The sequence below is a fragment of the Oxyura jamaicensis genome, chromosome Z, assembly GCF_011077185.1.
Source record: "Oxyura jamaicensis isolate SHBP4307 breed ruddy duck chromosome Z, BPBGC_Ojam_1.0, whole genome shotgun sequence".
NCBI classification, from domain to species: Eukaryota; Metazoa; Chordata; class Aves; order Anseriformes; family Anatidae; genus Oxyura; species Oxyura jamaicensis.
In genome coordinates, this window is record NC_048926.1 from 59,740,032 (window position 1) to 59,761,933 (window position 21,902).

Genomic DNA, 21,902 nt, shown 5'->3' on the forward strand with positions numbered 1-21,902 from the left:
CTCCCGCAGGGCTCCCCCCGCGGCCGGGCGGCCGCGCTGAGGCGGCTCCGCCCCGGCCGGGCCCGCAGGCGGCGGCCGCTGCCGGGAGTGGGGTGTGGGGGGCGGGCAGGGGCTTGGGCAGCGCGGTGCGGGGTGAGCGGGCCGGGAAAGGCCCGGTGATACGGGGAGGGGGGAGCGGGTGCACAGGGGCGGCCCGAGGGGGTCTGAAGGCAGGGCGGGTTGTCTGCCGCCCCCTCGACCCTGCCCTCGCAGCCGGCGGGGCGCGTGTCGGGGCTGACACGTTGAGAACTGCGCCTGTGTGGTGCCAGCCCCGCAGGAGATGGGCCTTGGGCGGGCTCTCGAAGGAAAAGGCCGAGAATTGCGTAGAGGTTACTGCTGCTCAACTGAGCAAAAGCTCTCGCAGGTATCACCCAGATCCTGCCCCGCTTCCCCACAGGTAAAACCTCATGTCACGAGGCAGCCTTCCAAAGGAGGGCTCTTCTCCAGTTGGTACCTGGGCTGCCAGTGTGCCAAGTGGTCATCTGAAGTCACTCTGACAAGGCGCTCGACAGGAAACGCAGGGCTGGGCAGATTCAGAGTGGGAGAGAATAAACAGTGGGCCTTCTGTAGGAGAGGGGACGAGGCAGCGTTTGCTGCTCTGAAACAGGAGGTCCAGCACAGGGAAACAAGAGCAAGCAACCATGGGTCACACTACGTGCGGGCGGCATCGCCTTACTTCTTTCTCTAAGCACAAACACCCAGGTGAGCACCTTGCAAAGAAAAGGGCTCCGCTGATGCGAGGCAGGTCTGTCCTAGACCCAGTCCTGTGGCAGGCCTCCCCCTTCACCCTCACTGAGCCCCCCGTGGCCCCTCCTGGGTGCCCCGTGGGCCGGGAGCTGCGGTGTCAGCCGGGAGGCAGAGGAAGCTGGCAGCCGTCCCGGGGCTGCTCCATAGAAGGAGATGGGCTAGCTGCGTGAGGTCATCGCTGCTCCGGGAGGAGGCTTTCTCCGGCGTGTGGGAAGTGGGTCTCGCAGAAGGAAAGGGGATCCTGCTGCCCCGGCGAAGGAGGAGCCGCACGAGCGGAGCTGGAGCTCGTTCCTGCAGGAAGTAAACTGACCATGCCCTCTTATCGTGAGATAAAGAAAGCTGTCCACTTTGTGCTGCTTAATTACAGTTTTCGTGTGTTTGCATGATAAAAGTGGATTTAATAATCCTCCCCCGATTAAGTTTTTTTTTATACAGGAGAGAAAGAAATGGTTGAGTATTCAGTGCTATATTAAGGAGTCCAAGGGATTTAAAATATGTATGTAAGGACGTGTGTTTCTGCTGTACAACACTTGCATTGGGTAACTGCAGCATCTTTGGAACAATTTGTTTTGGAAACTTTTTATAGTGAATCACTGGAACTCGTAGCTTTGTTTCCAGGTTCAAGAGAAGATGGTTACCTTTATTTTTAAGAGCTGCATCTGTAGTGGATCATAATGTACAGGAAGTTGTGGAAGTACTTAAAAAGCACCAAGGGCGTATCTAAAATGCCATTTTTTGCATTTTTTAGGACAGCTTCTTGTGATAGGGAATTTGGATTCCCATCACTATATTTCAGGGCATGACTGTAATTTGTTTTTCAAAAATTGTTTCAACAAGTTTAAATGCAGAGTTGCAGGTTGGTTTCAAGTGCAGCGAGTCTAAAGCAATAATGATTTTGTAAGTCCTGGGTGTTTCCTTGGGTGATGATAAATTCCCAATAAATTTACACTTAGTGCTGTTACTAACCTGAGTGACTGAGTGTGTACCTCATAACATCCTTCTTCTCCTTTGGATCTCAGATCTGTTTTCTGTACAGTCACTGGTTTCCTTTGCCGAGCTGCCTTTCTGCACAGGCTGAAGGGAAGGTGCCAGGTGGTTTAACTGCGATTTCCAACTTTCTCTCCCACATCTGAGCCTGTTGCTGACTGGCACGCTGCGCACGTATGAGTGGTGCGGCCGTGCACAGGGACAGCTCTCCATGCTCATGACTGCCCCGTGGTTTGGTGACTGTTCTCTTGCCAGTGGTCCTCGTTTCTCAGAATTCCTCGTCTTTGAAACGGGTTAGTCAGCTTGTGTGAGCGTAGACGTGAGTAAGAAACCAGAACTATGGTGTGAACTTGCACCTTGAGCAGCCAGGGCATTTTGTTAGGCTTTCTGATGCGATCCCTCTTCTGCTGAGGGCAGAGCTGCCGCTTGGGCCCGGTCTTGCACTTGGGTTCTTGTTTGGCTGAAAGTGGTGTAACAGTAGTAGTTGTATACTGTGAGATGTTTCTGTGACAGCTCTGTATAGCGACAGTCATGTGAAACTTCCAACTGCTAAAGGAGGAATGAAAGTAATGCTGCCCATGTACTCAAGACTGCCATTTAGGTATGCTTTAGAGTGTTGCTTTCACAATACTGTAATCCATTTGGAACCCCAGTCTCATTAGCTGCCAGTAATGAAAATACTTAATGAGTAACTGCTTAATAGTTTATATTGTGTTATGCATTTTTCTTGATGGTGTTCAGATTTTGATCTGAAAACTGCCCTTTCACAAGGTCTCTTGTAATATTCATCATTAAATCTCAGTGCCTCCCAATCTTTATTTCATATTATGGCTTTGGAAGTTATTTATTTTAACAGAAAGTGCTGAGGCATTAAGAAATTAAGCCTAAGCATCAAAATAAATTACCAGAATTAAGACCTAATGAAAAATCAATTACCTTCTAAGTAGGAGCAACGTGTGAAAAGTTTGTGAATTGTTTAGCATTACGTAAGAACTCTTCAGCAGAGGCAGAAATGGAATCCAGAGTAGTATTAAAGTGCATTAATCATGAGTCCTTTGTTCCCTGAATTGCCTGTTTAGAAACTGGGAGACGTAAAATTACAGCAATGGGTGTGATGGATTTGTGAAGATGAGCCCCTCTGACAGAATGCTGAATCATCCCCGGAGCACTCCATCCTCTGTAATAAATGAGTCAGGCGTTTATGGAGAAAAGCACTGTGGAAGTAATTACACGATCACATAATGCATATTCCAAAGAGGGTGGCATTTAGGTTTTCATCCTCAATTTGTGAATCTGTTAATTTCAGTACTTGATTTGTCAGCTTTGCTGCTTTTCTCCAGCTCTGTATATGCGTGACTTTTTGCTTTAGAAAAAACAGAAAATCTTATTCCATACATTAACAGCATATTGAAACATACGTGGTTTGTCGTCATATTTAGTGTTTGCTGTTTGAGCTGAGAATGGCAATAAGAAGTAGTTTTTCTCTGTACAGTGCAGACCAGACTGGGATGAGTATTAAGAATAATACTTCTATCAGTATTTAATAAAGGCAGGAATACTTTTATTAAATATTTGGTGCTGTAATACCCAGATGATAGTGTTTCGGCTGCTGGTGGTGTTAGCTGATGAGTAAATCACAGAATTTACTCTTGATGAACCTATGAAAAAATAAGAGTACAGTCTTAGCATAAACCTGCTTAATCTTTGAATACTTAAAGATTGTCTTGCTATGCAATTTTGTATTTTTATTTTTTAAATAATGTAGTTCGTATAGTATATTGCCACTGGGCCTGTTAAAATACAGCTTTTGTGTATATTTTTCACTTTGAAAAGTTTGAGTAGTGTAAGATGGTACCCCGCAGTACCTGTGTCACAAGTGAGTTTCGGGAGTTGCAGATAAAGGGAGCAGTCAAATAAGGTGGCTAAGTTTTGAAAATGTGTCAGCTTGGATAATTGTACCAAACATGGTGAATAAAGGTATTTAAAAACCATTGTCATCTCCCTTCAGCAGACTCTTGTGGGAAATGCGTTTGTAGCCAATTTTAAGGAAAATCACTCAGCTTTGGAGCTCACTACTACTAATGAGAAAATATACAGTGTGGAAGCATGCTTTTTCTTTTTTTCTTTTGTATTTATTGAATGATGAGACTGTGAATGGTGTGCTTTCTCTGAAGGAGAATATCTTTTTCACCATTTCTGTAATATGTGTATCAGTTCAGAAGATGGGATAACTTCTTTGTCAGCAGACAAAAGAAGTGTTTGATTTGCCAGATACACAGAAACATTGACAGTTGAAACGCGCAGTTGAGAAAGCAAAGAATTATAAAGAGTTAAAGGACTGTAACAAAGATACAGAAAGGGCTTTTAATACTCAGTTCTGCCTTTTGGACTAGGTCAGTATTGAAATTGGAGTGGGCAATCCCTCATCAGTGGATGTGTTAAGTAAATTGCTAGATTGATTTAGATGGCATCCAGATAATCTAATCTATCCAACTTATTTATTGTGAGGAGGTAATTACATCCTTATGTAGGATGGTCAAAAATGTCATCTTTATTCGATTCTCATCTTCCTCTTGGTTCTGCATGCATTCTAACTTCGCTTTTGGTTTGTGTTCTGGAACCAGCTGGTACCCTCTGAAAGGAAACCTGCCCATGGCCGATGGGATTGTTTGCTCCAGGCTCTGCTCCGTGCAGTACGGATGCACACTGCAGCAGATTTGTGTCCCATGCAGAACAATCTTTCAGAAGTATCCCTGTGTGCATGTGTCCTCAAATGTAAGGCTTCCTGTTTACACATAGCATGTAGTGGTGTGCCGATGGGCTGTGAGCGGGTGATCTCCTGCGTTCCAGTTCTCCTTCAGAATCCCTTCGAGCAGACCTCCCCAGGGGAGGTGGAGGCATTTGCAGCGTGGAAACAGTTAGTCTGCTTTCGGAGGGCAGGAGATGTGAGCAGGCTAAACGCGAGAACATCTTTATCAGTTGATCTGGGTTGTGTCTGCAGTGTGGTCCATAAAGACCTTACAGATTTAGCTACGTCCAAAGCAGGGATTAAACAGATGGTTGTTAACATTCATCTTTACCACAGGCAGGCTCGTGTCCTACTACGTAGTTTTTCTCAGATTAAGTTGGGATTTCAGGTTTGAAGATGCAGTTAGTCAAGTTCTCTTGAAGTGTCCCAGAGTACAGTAAGGCAAGAATTCCCAGAGGAATTTAAATAACTTGCATACAGTGCAAACATTCTTATCTCCACACTTTTTTTTTTTTTTTTCTGAAAATCTCCGTGAATGGTTCTATGTCCTGAAGAACACTGGCCTCATAAATGAAAAATACCATTTCTGATGAGAATACTTTTGAGATGCAGAATGACAGACTGGAGTAACAAAAAAAATGGAACCAAACCAAACTCAGTTACTCCAAATCTTATGTATGCAGATATATTTCCACGTGAAGAGTTCATGCATGATTTTTTTCTTCTTCTATGCACTTCACCATTATTTTTCCAGAGACCTAGGAGGTTAAACATCTACAACCTGTTGCTGTTTGTTTTAACATCCATTAAATTAAAGCTTGGTTCATTTATACATTTTCAAATGAGAGTAATACTTTTCAGAAGGAACCTGCTTTATAACTGGGAAGGCTGATGATATCCAAACAAAACCAACTGCTCTGAAAAGATAGGATGGGCTTTTTCGTGTATCTGGAAGAGTTATACTTGTTAGGTATTTGTGGATGGTACATATTAAGATTTGTTACACGTCTGAATTTGCCCTGCAAGAACATTGAGAAGTTTTGGGTGCCTGGTTCAGTCATCTGTCTTTTGGGTGACTGCCTTTAGAGTGAGAATAACTTTTTCCTATCTAAAAGAAAGAGAGATCAGAGTGAACATTTTAGGATGTGGAACATACGAGGGAAAAGCCATCAGATGAGGCACAGCAAATAGAAACTTTGGGCAACACCTTTTACTCAAGCACGCTCTGTTTTTATTCTGGCAGTGTAGCAGTCTGGAATATCAGCTGTCAGGAGGGGACTTTCTTCTTCCTGGACTCATGTTCCTCATGGGCTGTTTTTTTGTGTAGAATACCATGGGATCGATCTACTTTAAATGCGCTATAACAGTGCCAAGGAAATAAGTGACCTCAAGAAGGCTGAATGAACTACGAATTAACTAGGCAGAGAGTTTAATGAACCAGAAGGACATAATTAGTTTAATGAAGGAGGAAAGAAGCAGCAACAACCTGATCTTTTTTATTTTTTTAAAGAGTGATAAGTAGTTGGAACTAGACTGTTCTTCTCCTAAGGAGACCAGTACTATCATTTATTACAGACTAATGGTAATTTAAAACAATTTAGTCCAATTGTTTTGGCTGCAGGGAGAAATTCTGGATGATGTTGGGCCACAGGAAAAAATAATGCACTTGGGGCACAACAACCCCCTGCAGCAGTACAGGCTCAGGCAAGAGTGTCTGGAAAGTTGCCCAGCAGACAAGGACCTGGGGGTGCTGGCTGACAGCCAGCTGAACACGAGCCAGCAGTGTGTCCAGGTGGCCAAGAAGGCCAATGGCATCCTGGCCTACATCACAAATTGTGTGGCCAGTGGGACTAGGGAAGGGTTTGTCCCCCTGTACATAGTGCTGCTGAGACCGCACCTTGAGTACTGTGTTCAGTTTTGGGCCCCTCACTACAAGAAGGACATCGAGGTGCTGGAGGGTGTGTAGACAAGGCCTACGGAGCTGGTGAAGGGACTAGAGAACAAGATGTATGAGGAACAGCTGAGGGAACTGGGGTTGCTTTGTCTGGAGAAGAGGAGGCTGAGGGGGGTGACCTCGTTGCTCTCTACAGCTATCTGAAAGGAAGTTGCAGCAAGGAGGGAGTTTGTCTCCTCTCAGGTGACAGGAGATAGGACACAAGGCAACACTCTCAGGTTGCACCAGGGGAGGTTGAGATTGGACATGAAGAAGTATTTCTCCACAGTGGGGTTGGTCAAACATGGGAAGGGGCTGCCCAGGGAGGTGGTGGAGTCCTTATTCCTAGAGGTATTTAAGAGATGTATGGATGTGGCACTCTGGGACATGGTTTAGTGATGGGACTCAGTAGGTCGGGTCGGTGGTTGGGCTTGATCATGAAGGTATTTTACAACCTAGATGACTCTTGATTCTAGGTAAATGAATATCAAGAAATGAAATGAAATGTTACCTGCAACTCCCAGCTAATTAAGTTGACACCTAATAGCATGAAAGAAATTAGTGAAGGAAAACATAACTGTGTAGACCAAACTATTAGTAAACAGCTATGTTTAATTTTAACGTTGACTCATGCTGCCACTTTTCCTAGCAATTTTTTCCACATCCACCATTCATTAAAGAAAAGTGTCTTGAAAATGTAATACTTGAACCTGTCTTTTGTTTTAGCTTGTTCAGAAGTTTGTTTTATATACTATATAAAATACACTTTAGAATGAGTGTGAGTCATTGACTGATGTGTTCATGTTTTTCACTTTGGAACCAACTATTTGTAATTTAAGCATTTTAAAGTTTCTTTGTAAAACTAGAACAACCCTGTCCTTTAGAAGATAGAAGTGCTATAACCGTAGAGTAGTAAGACTACTTATACTTCTTCAGAAGACTACCAAAGACATGAGAAGTTAATAAAAACAAGAGACAATTGAATCAGTTATTTCTAGCCTAGTACTTCTCTGTTACCTGTCAGACCACACCAGTCAGTGCTGTTGTTCATGATGTTAATGTATCCACGTGAAGGGAGGAGATTTGGAATGGTGTTGGTCCATGCTGGTGTTCAGGTTTCTTTTCTGCTAGAGCGGAATTAGTTTTTGAGTGTGTAGGATATGTCTCGTGCAGGATGTATGTGAGACTGTGTATGCGCATAGAAAGAGCTGAGAGAGCCTGGTCCTTAGTTTGGGTTAATACAGGTAGAAAAATGCAACAGCGACAGCTTTAATTAAGCGTTTTCTTTTTCCAACCTCTAAAATAAATGAGAATATGAGAAAAGTCTGTACCAAGGGACTAGAATTGTTCCGCAAAAGCTATGGAAACTCCCAATTTTAGGTAAACAAAGGTCTGTGGTCAAAGGAAGACCACAGGAATGCAGCTGTAGAAGGTAAAGTTTTGTGGTATGCTAGAACTTGTAAGAGGGCTGGAGATACTTCATCGTAGTATCAATTAGAATCACCTTTATCAGCCTCATCCTGCTCAATCTGTTTTTCTGTTAACATCTAGCGTGGAGATCATTGTTGCAGCACTGCAGAATTGAGAGTTCAGTGAAAGTCCTTCGCTCCGGTCCTCTCTGCTGTTTCTTTGTCGTTCCTTGCAGCCTGGAGCTTAACGTAAAGGAAGCTTTAATTCCTGGAAAAATACAGGAAGAAGCCTTCCTTTTCTTGTAAGATCGTGCCTTCATGATAACTGCCTTCACCTTGTGCTCTTCTGCCTGGTGAAATTTGGTCTCAAGCATCTTTTTGGTCTCAGATGTTGAAGTTGCAAAGAAGAGGTGGATAGTATCTTTACTCCTCTGTCCCATGGTCACAGAGAAGGGGGGATAAGTTTTGATTATTGAGAATCTTTTTCCCATGCTAAGAGCAAGGGAATGCTAAATGAGGGAAAACAGAGACTTGACAAAAATATTTTTGCCGTGGGTAAAGTATTTTTCTTTGGTGGTAGGGGAAAGGATTAGATGGTGTTTGATGAGCATTCGATGATTGTTAGTAACTTTCTTCCATCACATCTATTAGTGCTGTGTGCATGTAGGAAAAGAATTCCCTCAGGCATATGAATACTGCATGTCCAAAGAAGGATGCTTTGTAATTGTAACCAGAGAGGGGCCAAATTTTTCTTTCTGGGCCTTTACCTGACTTACTTATTTTTACCTTTTTTTTGTGTGTGTGTGTGTGTTACTGGAAAGTGTAAGTCCTGTTCTTTGATGGAGCCTCTGCTTCTTATTTCCATGCTCTTTTAATAAGATCAGAGCTAGAAGAGCTGGTAGGGCAAACCACGGTTTTCATACATCTGCAAGACAGCGTGAGTGCGGTGTGTGAGGTTGGCTGTATGCAATTGAGTGAAATATATCTAGCTTGGTGCTTCCTGCTGTTAGATAAGAATGGACTGTTGCCACAGACGTAGAATAATTGTTCCTCTGACACATCTGTCCTGCTTTTGCATTTTAGAGATGTCTTAAGATAGAAGTTGTGTGTTCAGGAGATTTTTTTCATTTTTTTAAAATAATTTTTGAATGTGCCTATTTCTTGGTGTCAAGAATGTCTTTAGGCATTGAATACTCTCATTTAATTACTTACCAGGTGAAGAAGTATTTAAGAGCAACTTTTTAAAGTTTCATTTGATGTTCCCATGGTCGTTTGGGAAACACTTCAGACATACAACAAACATATCATGCCAGGTTGTGCTATCGTGGTTCTTTTAACTTTGATCAGACACCTCATAGTTCTCTGTTTTGTGAGCTAAAAACTTCTCTTTACTTTCTTTGTGCAGAAGCTGTTCCATACTCTGATCAGTATTGCTTGTATTTTCTAATGCTTTATATCCTTCATGAGATAGAGTAATTAGAAGATGCAGGAACACCGTGAATGTATCAGCAAAATAAGAATATATTCTCTTATTTTCTAACCTTCGTTAAAAAATTAAACAAGAACATCTGACAATCTGGATGTTTCCTAACCCGATCACTCCAGAGCACTGGACAAACGTTTTTGAAGACGTGTGCTCCCCTGCATTTACTGATGCGTGATTTCACCTGCTGTTTTACATGCCCGTTGCTCAGCGTCCTGGGGTTCCTCTGCAGCTTTCTGTAATCGCAGGCTCTGCTGCGATTGCACGTAATGTTGTACCACGTGCAAATTTAACCAGAGATGTTGTGTGAAAGGGTAGGTACGCAGGTGACCGGTCTCAACAGGTGCACGAGTCCTGGCATGGGTTCTGCTGATGCTTCTGACTTCCTCCCCTGTGGAGCTGTTTTTCTGAAACCTCATGCTGCAAGGGCTCCTCTTCTGTGACAGCTTCTGTGAGACACCCCAGCCGAAACTTTTAAGAACCCTTTTTCTTGGTTCCACTTCTAACACCTTTGAACACCAGCTGCTCAGTTCCCTCAAAGAACACTTCAAATTGGGAAGCGTGACTTTTCTCTACACTTATTTTTTTTCACCCTATTCCAGCTTACAGGTTCTTTAATATGATTTTTAACACCTTGCCCAGTATGGTAGTCAGACTTTGTTGTACTTCTCCTGATTGCCTTGGTAAGCTCTGAAAAAATACAATAAAAGTGGTTTATTTTCTACACTCCATTCCTTTTTGCTATAGTAGTCAGCAGTTACTTTAAGCCTAAGTTTTTGTAGAATTAATAGTTTGGTTATTTCATACTTGATGCTTTAATGCTTCTACAGAATAGTATCTGTTTCTGGTGAATTCTTAATATTTGTCATTTTTAAATGCTCCTCTGTTGCATCACTTTGAGAGGGTGCTTGTATATCCCCAGTTTAAAGAGGGTCTACTTTGCTATTGGTTTTAATTGCCTCTGCAATAATTTCAGAAAACAAGATTTAATCTAGGTTTTCTTCTCTATCCTCATTTTCTTTTAATTCCTTCTTTTGCATCTTCGTTACCTAGTGGTTTATTGCATTGAGGAAGCAAGCTGTCTAACTTTCAGATTCTGCTCTGTTTGAGCCCAGAAATTGCAAACAGAACGTTGTTCTAACATGTTGCAGTGCTGTCTTACAGCTAGCTCTGCAGTTAGTTTACTGACCAGTTTTTTATATTTCCCTGTACTAGCTGGCATTTCCCTATCAATTAGGTGAGTATTGCAAAGATAATTGTATCGCCACTTGCAAGTTCTATGAATGCCCTGCATGCTGACGAAAAAAAGCACATGAATATAAAGTCAATAATAACTGGAATTACGTGGGGGAGGAGGCAGTTGGTTGTTTTATTGTGTTTATATTGACAGAATCTCCCTTCTACCATAGGTGTAATTTTTTTATTATTATTATAAAAAGGTGTGCTCTCTGCCTGCGTGCAGAGAGCAGAAGATACAGATAGTCTGTGTTTCAGTGGCTCTGGTCTGTTGTTTCATTTAGTAAGTGGAATTTTCAGAGAAGGTCATTTTACCACCTGCAGCTCTTTTACACGTTGACGGCTTAAAATTCGAATGTCTTCAGGCGTTGGTGGTAGCACGCATTTTACTTTCATGTGTCCTGTTTGAACCAGGAAAAGCAGAAAAAAAGAGTTTTTCTGTCCAGTGGTACTCTGACATTTCTAACTGGTTTGTGTTTGTGATGGGAGGAGTGGAGCCAAATATTACTATTTGATGTTTGGGTTTTGGTGGTAGTTCTTTTCTGGTGGAGACTTGCTTAGGTAGCTGAATTTTGGGCTTCTCAATTTCTCACTAATGTTTGTATACGTGTTATTAAAAATGTTTTGAATTCTGTATGATCCTAGTCTGGTCTGTTTTTTCCTCCTTTGTATCTGCTTGCATGGCTGCTGTCTCCTTGCAGTGAGTGAATGTAAGCATCACTTACAGTCTTTCCTATTTTTGGTCATGGAGAGAGAAAGTTTCATATTTATATTAAGCAGGACTTTGTTTCTAGAATGTCACTAAGTAACCAGAAGGGAATACTAGATAATGTCTGTTTGAACGTGAACTAAAACTATCCTTTGTAAGGTTTAAAAAGTGTGTATGTCCATTATTAATGCTTTGTTTTAAACTTAAAAAAATCTCCAAAATAGTTGCAGAATTTTAGCTTTACGCAGGGTGTTTGTCTTTCTGTTTCGTTTGTCTTTTTTTTTTTTTTAAACAACTGTAGAACTGTTAATATCTTATGTCTTGTCTAAAGCTTTTACTTTAAACTGGCATGATGTTGGTCTAGATGTCGTTCACATGGAATAGCTTGCACTCTCAACCTACGTGCGAAGCCTCTTTCTCTATACTTTTTATTTGAAATACATTTTAAAATATAAAACCTCAAAATTTCAACCTTCACGTGATTGCCATCCGGAGTGCTGTAGTCTTTATAACTCTTATGACCTCTTACTGTTATAGGTATTGGAGTAATTAGAGTTATATAAGAAATTTTCTTTATCTTGGTTGGTGCCTTTCTCATGTTGCTACTTGTTTTCTTACAGACCACTGAAAATACTCCTATGAAGTTTGTCTTTCATGTAATGAATTCTGTTTTCCCATGCTTTTGTTTTCTTTACTAATGGATTTTCTTCTAGTTTTATCCAGGGCAAATTTCAGAAATAAATGTATTTATCTACTTTTCCAAAATAAAAATAATGTCAAAAGAAATTTCGAAGAACATTTTTTTGTAAATAGAAAATCGTCAGTTACATGAGTATAGAAAAATTATACATGTAATTTTGAGACATTAAATACAGTGATAGCATACCACTACCTGCAGTCATTTGAGAATTCCTTTTTGTTTTCCTCAACTGCCTTTTTTAAAAAATATTTTTTCTGGTTAGAAAATGAAAATGCGAAGCAGTTTATATAAATTTAATTTTTGCAATATCCTTTAAAATGCTGAACTAAGACATATATTTTTTTTTCTGTTTTCTTGTACAGAACTCCCAGAAAGTGAAAGTATATTCCTGAAAGTGAAAATCAGAAGAAATAGCTGCTGAGATACAGAGAAGTATATTAAGGATCGTTTGTTGGGGAAACTTTTTAAGGTAGGTGAGCTATGCTTTGCTGAAAAATAATCCTAAAAATAAGCTGCTTGTTTTGCCTTGGTAGAATAATATTTCAGACCAATTTTGAAATGATCAGGCTTCGTTTATACTGCTGCTTTGGATGTTTATTGGTGACAATGGCTGTATGGAAGCATTAGTTCATCTCTTCCATACATTTAGCATCAAATGCACACGTAGATAGTATTCTGGTTATATGTGTAGTGCAAACAAATGGTAGGTAAAGCATATATTTTATGTTTTATGATGATGTGTGTTCTGGGAGTTAATCCTACACTAGGAGAAATTCAGTGTTCTAATTTTTATTTAGGGTGTGGAGGGAGGGCTAAGCGTTCCTAGTTCTGATGGAAAATAACTACTGTAAGCCTCAGGTTCAGAAATGGAGGTGGACTATGTAACAAATTGGTCACCTCTTATAAAGTTGTTTTGTCAGTATGGAAACTTTGAATTTGAGTATTTGTTTCTCCTGAAACAAAGTTCTTATCTTTTTTTTCTGTTTTTGCAGTATTGTTAATGTTTCTAGAAAAAGACTTTGAAATAATTGCCATGTTAAGCAATTCGAAGTCCACATACACTTAGGAACGTGGGGGTTGATAGCAGGTCAAGAGTGACCCGTTGCATATTCCTTCTTCTGGAGGAGTCAGATGTCTGCTATGCTTCCTTGTTCTGAATTTAGCTGGGGGCCTGATGTGTTTGTTTTGTGGCTTATCAGTTTCCTGCCTTTTGTGGCCTTGAAAGTTCATCATCATTCGTACTGTAAAACCACAAGAACAGCATATATATAACAATATTTCCCAGGATGCCCTCCCACCCATAACAACTTATGTCTTCTCTAATATATTGCTGTGGTCGGCCTCTTCTCACAGGTAACTAGTGATAGGACTAGGGAATGGCCTCAAGTTGTGCCAGGGGAGGTTCAGGTTGGAAATGAGGAGACCCTTCTTCTCAGAAAGAGCAGTCAGGAACTGGGATGGGTTGCCCAGGGAGGGGGTGGTGTCACCGTCCCTGGGGGTGTCCAAGGAAAGGCTTGGGGACATGGTTTGGTGGGTGACATTGTTGGTAGGGGGACGTTTGGACCAGATGATCTTGGAGGTCTTTTCTAACCTGAATGATTCTGTGATACTATGAAATCTACAGAAAGAATGTGATTGCTAATTGTTGGATGCATCTTGTTTGGTGTATGATGTGGATTCCCTTCTTGTTTGCTTTTGGTCGTTGTCAGGCAGATGGTAGTACCTCTGATCTGACTCACCATGTCCGTCCCTGTCCATTCCTCTGTCGGGGGTAGATTATGATCTTTAAGTGTAGGTTGGCTGTGAAAACCACTTTCTTCAGTTCTGGAATCCAGGAAGACTGCTAATGCCAGAATATCGGCTTTATTTGCTGAGCGGAGTGATGCAGTACTGAAGAATAAAGTGGATGTCATTGAAGTTTTCCACTGTGAGTCTGACAAATTTTAACATCGTTCTTTTAGAATCTGACCACATTGCTGTGGTGGTGGTGGCTGAGACAAGTCACAAGCTGTCTTTGGTAAATGCAGTTAAATTTAGAGCTGTTCAAGGAGTGGTTGCTCATTTTCCATTATTAAATGTACATTGAGAGCTTAGTACCTCTCAATGATTAGTTTTTTTATGAATGATGATAAAAAATGTTTTGTCTTGGAATTTGCTCTGGCACATTTTTTGACTGCTAAAACTCACCAAACGTTGATTGGCTAATTTCCATATCCACTAATTTTAAAGTTATGTACATAGACCATCTCAAAATACTCAGCATTGGAGGAAGAAGTACGTTAGTGTGTTGCGTTCCCTGTATCTCCTGCTGGTTCCGCAGTAACTTTTTCCTGAACTCACACTTTTCATTTTACTACTCAGTTTTGCCTCTAGTCAGTGTTTGCGGAATCTGGGTGAGAATCTACCTGTGTCTCAGCGCTAGCATTGTGGTGTTGTATGGCGAAGCAAACACATCAGGACTGCCAATGCCTGTTCCCTAATCCAGTCACCGTGGACGTGGGGAAGGACAAGGAGGAACAGGCCGGAGGAGGCAGCCGGGCTTGCTCCCTGTCCTCGAGCAGCACCTTTGGGTGCTGTGGTAGAGGCAGAGCACTGGTCCTGATGTGTTGTTGGGTGACCCTGTGGGGCAGCTAGCAACTTGTCTGAGTATGCAAAGGGGGCAACACCAGGCCCGGAAAAATGACTGTGTTGACGCCAGATCCTGTCTCTCTGAACATCGGCCTTTGGAAATGGGCTTGCGCTCTTCGAGAGGATTCAAAATGCAGATTACATAGAGCACGTCTATTAACGTGTTTGGTAATTCATACAGTTCTGACTTCAAGTAAGTGACCGTGTAATCAGTACTGGTTTCAGTGGCTTTCTATGTAAAATTAAAAATGTAAATATTTAGCTTCTTGACTATTAAGTATCTTAGATCTTGGAAACTTGCTCACAACTTCTTTGCCTCCATAATACTGGAGCACCTGATATTAGCGGATTTTTTTGAGGGAACGCTTCCTAAATTTTCAAGGAAGAGGCATGGAGGCTGAGCTGAGAATCATCGGCTCTGAAACTTTGCCCTTGCTAGTCTTACCGAATCAGAATTTATCACTTCTGTAAAACAAACCTTTCCTATGGTGCATATATTGTGGTGAAGGGAATAATTGAAACCGAAGATCAGAGTCCAGTATACATACAGTGTTTGTCCATTTACTCAGGCATCTACTGGAGCAGTCTGAAAAAATCAAATTATTACTTTGTGAAGGGTGAATTAGGAGGCTGCAGTGAAATGTTAGTGGATCATCTGTTCAGTTTTGTGATCTTCTGGCTCCATAGTGAGTCAGTAGAAGCAGACTGAAATATATGCTGAGCATATTTTATCCTTCCCTTGCCCTCCTGACTTCACAAGATTTCACCAAGACTTCAACTTGAGATTCAGTTCACATCTTTTCTGAATGGGATGTAAGAAAATAGAGTTACAGCTTTTCTCGTTGATAATGCGGTAGGAGATTTAGTGCATGTGCTGAAATATGCTAGGAGAAAAATGAGGTTGGTCACAGCAGTGGATGTAGGTCTAGAGAGTGTTGAGAAATCACAGAGAGAAGCACAAGTCATTAGTAAATAGATGCTGTAAGATCTTCTTTCACTTATTGTACTGAATTATCAGTGTTTCTGTAAGACTATTCTTAAACTTTAACTGTGCAAATGTTAATGCAACTAATAAAGCATAGTTCATCCTTTATAAATAAACCAGTACAAATAATTTACAATTGCTGTTTGCCTGAGCTGTTAGCCATCACCCAGACTTCTGACAGAAATGCGTGGCTTCAAAGTTAAGAGCATATGGAAGCTTGTGATAACTTAAAGGTTACTCTCATAACCTGGATGTGCCTGTATTGTATACGTGCATAATAACACAATGCTGCTCATAATGTCTTTATGGGATTTTTATTTTTACTCCATAGCATTGTAACATGGCTTGTACTCTTGTACCTATATGTATTAGTATACATAGTGGATGAGGCTTATTTCTGTAATGTACTGGGAGGACAGGGAGCTGCAGAAAGAGAGGAATGGTTTGGGGAGTCATGCTTGGGAGTCCCAATGGCTTTGAGAGTCATACGTTGGCGATTGCTGTAGGTTCTGACCTGTAAAATTTTCTGAAACTTCTTGGTAACCGAAATCAATAATATCTTTGTTCTAGATGGTCAGTGTGCTAAAATGATAGGCTCGCTGGAAGGTCTGTCCTTAAGCTTTGTGAATAGCAGTGTTAGTGAGTACAGTGTCGACATCAGTTCCTGTGTCTCAGGTCTCTCTGTATTAGTTCTGCTTCAGCTCATGGGCTGCTAAGAAGATGACACTATTCACGTTTGTAAAACACTGATAATTTAAGTGGCAATTTAAAGCCTATGAAGAAATGGGTACTTCTGTGTTCAAAAGAGCTAAGGCTTGGCTGGAGTGCAGGAATTGGTGAGTAAGTGATGCACAGGCAGTGTGAGTGCAGTAGTCTAGAGCCCTAATTGCAGTTTATGGAAATTTATCTTACCAAGTTTGAAGCTGATCAGTATGGAAACAGGTTTTTGGTCTATACAACAGAAAACAGGGTTTGGCCCATGTTACAAAACTATGTACGAGACTGTGGAAATGCATGTGGTTTCAAATGTTGCATGATGTGGCCGTGTGTATCATGATAGGATGTTTTAAAGCTAGCTCAAATACTTGTCTTTGACCTGCAGTTGTGTTACAGGGTTTTATAATGTGGCACTTCTTAATCATATTATCGAGTGATGATATCAAATAATGATTTCATATTGTGCAATGGGACTGGGCTGCTTTAGGGGAAAAATGTGTGAAATAAGGAACTCTACCCTGACGTGTTTCTCACAGGAACAGTGGAAGGTTGCACAGGAGCCTGGTTTGGGATATTTTCTGACTTTTGGGAGGTTGACTCTGCAGTTCAAGTGCCTGTTAATGCAGTGTTCAGGACCAAGCTAGCAGTAATTTTGTAGCTATCCATTTACCCTAGATGCAGTGCCTGCGAACTGATGGTTTATTTGGATGTTTTTATGTCCTTAGGACAGTATCCACTAGCATCAAGTATTCTGGGTCACCAGGAATGAAGCAGTGTCATGGCAGTTCCTGCCTGGAGATAGTGTCATGTATATTTATTTGATTAAATATGTGTGTTGTTCTTTAGTGTCTCTTAGGTGCACTTGTGTGTTCCCTCATAACTCCCCTTTCAGCTAAGGAGGTGCCATTACACTACTGTTTTACAGATGGGAAACTGGAGGTCACAAACTGAAATTGTGCTGGCAGTTCAAAGTAACGGAGAGGACTTCAGATCTCTTTCAGTTTAGCTTGGTGTTAGAAATAGTTCTCTGACCTTTCTGTCTGTCTGCTTCAAAGTGGTGTAGGTCGTACTGTGGTTAATCTTAAGGCTAAGTTATTTCAGTGTTTAGTTGTTAATAGTTGCTCTTTGTAACGTTTTTCTTCTGTCTGGATCTCATGAATCTTGTTTTGCTTACAGATGTGGTGAGGAGCCTATATTTTCGCCCGTGCGGTATATAGTGCCTTAAAAATGGGGTTTGGAAGTGACCTGAAGTATTCTCACGATGCTTTATTAAAACTGCAAGACTGGGAACTACGACTGCTGGAAACGGTGAAGAAATTTATGGTCATGCGTGTAAAAAGTGATAAAGAGTATGCCTCCACTTTACAGAATCTTTGTAATCAAGTAGATAAAGAAAGCACTTGCCAATTGGATTATATCAGCAACGTGTCCAAGGTAAGATTGAAGTATTTTTAATTTGTAATATCCTTACATTAAGGAAATAAGAGTTGAATAAGATAAGAAGTTGGGTTTTGGTTTGTTTATTTTAGTTTGTGTTGGATTCCTGTTGATTCAGCTTCTTGAGAGTTAATGTTGCTCAAGAGCTTAAAATGAGCTCAGTGTAATGGAGTTGAACTCCGGTCTTGCTTTGAGATTAATAACTAAACTGGAATCTTGGATTCTGAAATTTGGTATTTTAGGGCTTTGGGTTCAGCCTGCTGATTTGTTTAGCATTTTGAAAATAGAGTATGTTGTAGTAAGCCTTTCTTTTAAGACAGTTAAATAGGAACTATTGTTTATGCTGTATAGAATTTGTGACAGAAATAGAAAAATACCAGGAAACCAAGGCAAAGCTTAGCATTCCGCCTGTTATTCACACCACAGTATGTGGTGTAAAAAACAAAACATTGATTCAGGATGTTCCTCATAATTGTGAAGTTACTTTGCATCCAGTTTAAAACTACTACGTTGACTTTTTATAAAGGTAAGGCTGTCCTTCCTGCAGGTTGTTAATGGTCAGGTTTAGAGCAAGTACAGGCAGGATACCGATGAAGCAAACTTCCCTGTTTCACCTGCTAGTAAGCTTCACTTCTGACTTGGATTCCTTCCTGACGAGAGAAAACAATTCTGTTTTAATGCCTTATTCAATTTCTGTCCCTTCTGCTGCAGCAGTGGTTACACAGCCCCTTCAGTCTGGCATGAATCCTGATCTTCTACTCTGCAGGAAAACACAATTTTTGGGTCCAGTTAAATTATAGACAAAGCAGTTTTTTATGCAGCGGGCTTATGGAATTGCTGCTTGAATACAAGCTATGGCATTGCAGCAGGAACATCAGTGCTCCTTGTGAAGCAGGCTAGGTTTATGCTGGAGTACAGTGGCTGTGTGTGTGATTTGAAAGCTGCACTGAAACAGCTAGCCTGCTTCAGCTGCCCCCGAAATAGCACTGCACAGTCTGTATCTGTAATACTGTTGTTGTCCCCCGCCTCACACAATAATTCTTGCAGTGTAAATTGCCGCCCTGCATTTGTTTTTCATCTGCGTGTTTTGGTGGTGTACTTGAAATGCTACTCACCTGGATATGTTTCTTATACACAGTTGTGATGATTTGGGTAAATTAATGTTAAAGCATTTTTGTTAGCCCAGTAATGGCACAAGTCAGGTATTTTCTTCAGACTTTCTACTGTCGTATCCCGGAGTTGTTTTTCACAGAATTAATGGTATGCTTAGTAGTGCTTGCTATTGTTGCCCCAACGGGATCGTTTTTATGCGCTTGCTAAGCTGTCCTGCAACTCTTCTGGGCAGTGAAACAGTGGATTAGGGCTAGAACAGTAAAAGAGCACTGGCACCAGAGTCCTGAGCATTGTAACCCTTACAATTCAGGTTGCCAGCTCTGTCTAGCCACTTTGGTGATTTATTTATATATATTTTTTTAATTTTTATTTTTCCTATGAGCAAATAAATTTTTAGAAGCTGAAGATGTGTCTTAAGACATTTTCTTAGTGAGTTAAACAGAGGCATCTGCGTCACGTTTTAAAGTCATTTTGGATGTTGGCACTTGAGTTATTTTTTCAGGATTATTTTCTGTTCCTTTTATTTATTTTTTCTTTTAAGGAGGTGCCGTTTTTCTCTTAAGCCCCATCCCTGATCTCTGCATGTTTGCATAACAGCCAAAGTATTCGTATACTACTGATAGGTCTTTTGTATGGGCTTGCCTTGAAATTGCACTGTCAGCTTGGGTTTCAAGGTTATGTGGTGATACATTGTCACTGGTTTGGGCAGTTAAAATACCTGAATTATTGTTGGGTTATTTTACTCCTACTGTTCTACTATACTTTGCTATTCCGTGACACTTTTTGCCTCTTTCTGACATTGTACAGAATCAAAATCTGACGCAGTTATTATGGGATATAAATCTACAATTTTACGTCTCCTAAGATTTAAAAGACTGTAACGATATATTCAGTTCTGGGTATTCAAACGTGGTTTCGGAAATAATTCCGAGCTCTCTAATCTTTTCTGCCTTTTTTTTTGAAGCACTTTGAGAGAGCTGTTTGCGTAAATCTGTCCTGTGTTTTTTCCACGCAGAGGCAGTAAACTTCCTGGAAGGCGTAGTGGCGGGGACCTCTAATGCCAGAAAAGCAGCATTTTTAAGTGCTTCCCATAAGCTTTTTGTGTGCGTATATGTCTAAAAAATACTGTTGAACCTAACAATATTATACTTTATTGCTTTTGATGGATTGTGTTTTTTTTATGTGAAAGGAAATGCTTTGCCTTTTCTGCTGTCCCCACCCAGCTGTTTTTTTGTCCCATATAAATCTCAATTTTTGAAGCCTTTCCCCAATTATAACTTTTCACCTTAACTTTTGCCATTTAAAATGATAAAAGATAATCATACAATACACAGAAATCCTGTTTAACCAATGCTTTCTCAATATGGAAAGAGAGATATAAGGAATGGGAAGATGTGCAAATTACTTATTTACTTTTTTATTTTTAAATAGACAGGTTTTCACTGTGTTTCAGACTCACTTGGGCTTGTTTGGTGAATTCTAAACTAAGTATTTTGTTCGAGTATCTGTCCTGCAGAAGAACTGCTTTTGCTGTGTTTCTCAGGGTTGATTGAAACGATATTTGCCTCACCAGTAATAAATCACTCCTAAAGAAAACGCGTGACTCTTGCTGCTCTTTGACTTCTGAGAGTGCTGTTACGAACTCTTCCATATCCCCTGCTCTGATACAGATGTTCAATGTTGTTTTTATTGTATGAAGCTTTGCAACATGGCTCCTGTTGTCGATTGGAAAGTGCTCTGTAATGGAGAGATTAAGCGCTTTTCAGATATAACCAGGAAGCTGCAGTCGGTGAGCTGTTACAACACCACGCTTGGGGCAGTCTGAGATAGGTCTGTGCCAGTTGCTGCGGTGTTTGTCAGCTAAAGGAAATGTTAAAGATGGTTCAGTGTGTACAGGAATTAACTGTCTTTCATTCTGTTCTCTAAAATCCAATCTGAGTTGCAACATTGTCATGTAGAAATGGGAATATTTGTTTATATGGAGAGATTTGTATGTGTATATATGAACACATATATATGCTTATGTATAAGATGCAAGGAAATCCCAGAACTGCCAAACAAATCCATTTTGTAAATTATGAAGATTGAAGGTGGATTATGTTTAGTAAGAGTAAGGTAAATGCCAGTGGAACTAGCATACCAGCTGCCTTCATGAACTGATAATTGCTTTGGAAATAGCCATTCTGAAATTGTAACTGCAACACAGCAGCCTGTTAGGGAATTATGCCTAACGAATCCGATACTGTTCCTATCTGCCAAGTGTGACAGGGTCCTTTAGGGTAACAAATACTTGCGTTTGAACTGAACTCTATTTTTTTCGGTTGATTTCTGCTGTGCATTGAAAGTCTTGGTGTTCCTCGCACAGTTCTTAATGAAAATTCAAAGCCACGGTGCATTAGGCTGTCCTGAAAACTGACTGACAGAATGGCCAAGGAAGTTATTAACGTGAGGGTACAGCAGGCTGTGCAGTTGCTGTGACAGATGAGTAGCTGCCCGTGCCTCTTAACCTGTTAGCTCCACGAGTTTTGCCACTGGTGGCCTGGGCCCTGATGCTGTCAGCTACGTGAAGCAGCAGACAAACGGTGTCCTCTTAAACAGCAGCAACTCAAATGCATATTGCTGTCAGATGTTTAGACAAGGGCAAAGAAGGCAGACTGAGCAGAGTAAGTGGGACTAGGAAATGGGAGAACAAATAACACCAGCATGTGCTTGTTAGAGGTGTTGAGAAGGTAAATCCGGAGAAGGCTTTCATGGGTGTTCAGCACTGCTAGGACAGTGCTGAAGAGCTACCACGCAGATCTGTGTTTTTGTCTGTGATGCTTATTTTAGGACTTTATGAGCAAGTTCAAGACATGCTTTTAGTACAGCAGCAAGAGTTTTATTTTGAAAGTTCTCAAGTGAATCTGGGAAGTTTAATTATTTTTTTTAACTGAATTGTTTTAAATATTGATTCATCTTTTCTCACAGTTTGCATTCATTGTTTGGCATTGTTTGATTATTTGTAGGCCAGAATATGTGACTGTTTTTCTG

General features: G+C 40.9%; 1 protein-coding gene across 5 annotated transcripts in view; it reads left to right on the top strand.

Annotated features, from left to right (window-relative positions):
- The first annotated feature begins 2,379 nt into the window (after nucleotides 1–2,379).
- Nucleotides 2,380–21,902, top strand: part of FER (FER tyrosine kinase) — a 196,345-nt gene continuing 176,822 nt past the window's right edge. The window contains exons 1-4 of one of the 5 annotated variants that reach the window (XM_035309387.1): nucleotides 2,380–2,995; nucleotides 3,988–4,166; nucleotides 12,355–12,461; nucleotides 17,499–17,756. In XM_035309387.1, the coding sequence (XP_035165278.1) occupies nucleotides 17,550–17,756 (207 nt within the window). In that variant the 5' untranslated portion in view covers nucleotides 2,380–2,995; nucleotides 3,988–4,166; nucleotides 12,355–12,461; nucleotides 17,499–17,549. Of the gene's footprint in view, nucleotides 2,996–3,987; nucleotides 4,167–10,789; nucleotides 11,294–12,322; nucleotides 12,462–17,498; nucleotides 17,757–21,902 lie in introns of those variants that run through there. The other 4 variants (XM_035309389.1, XM_035309386.1, XM_035309391.1 and 1 more) reach the window with 4 other exon arrangements.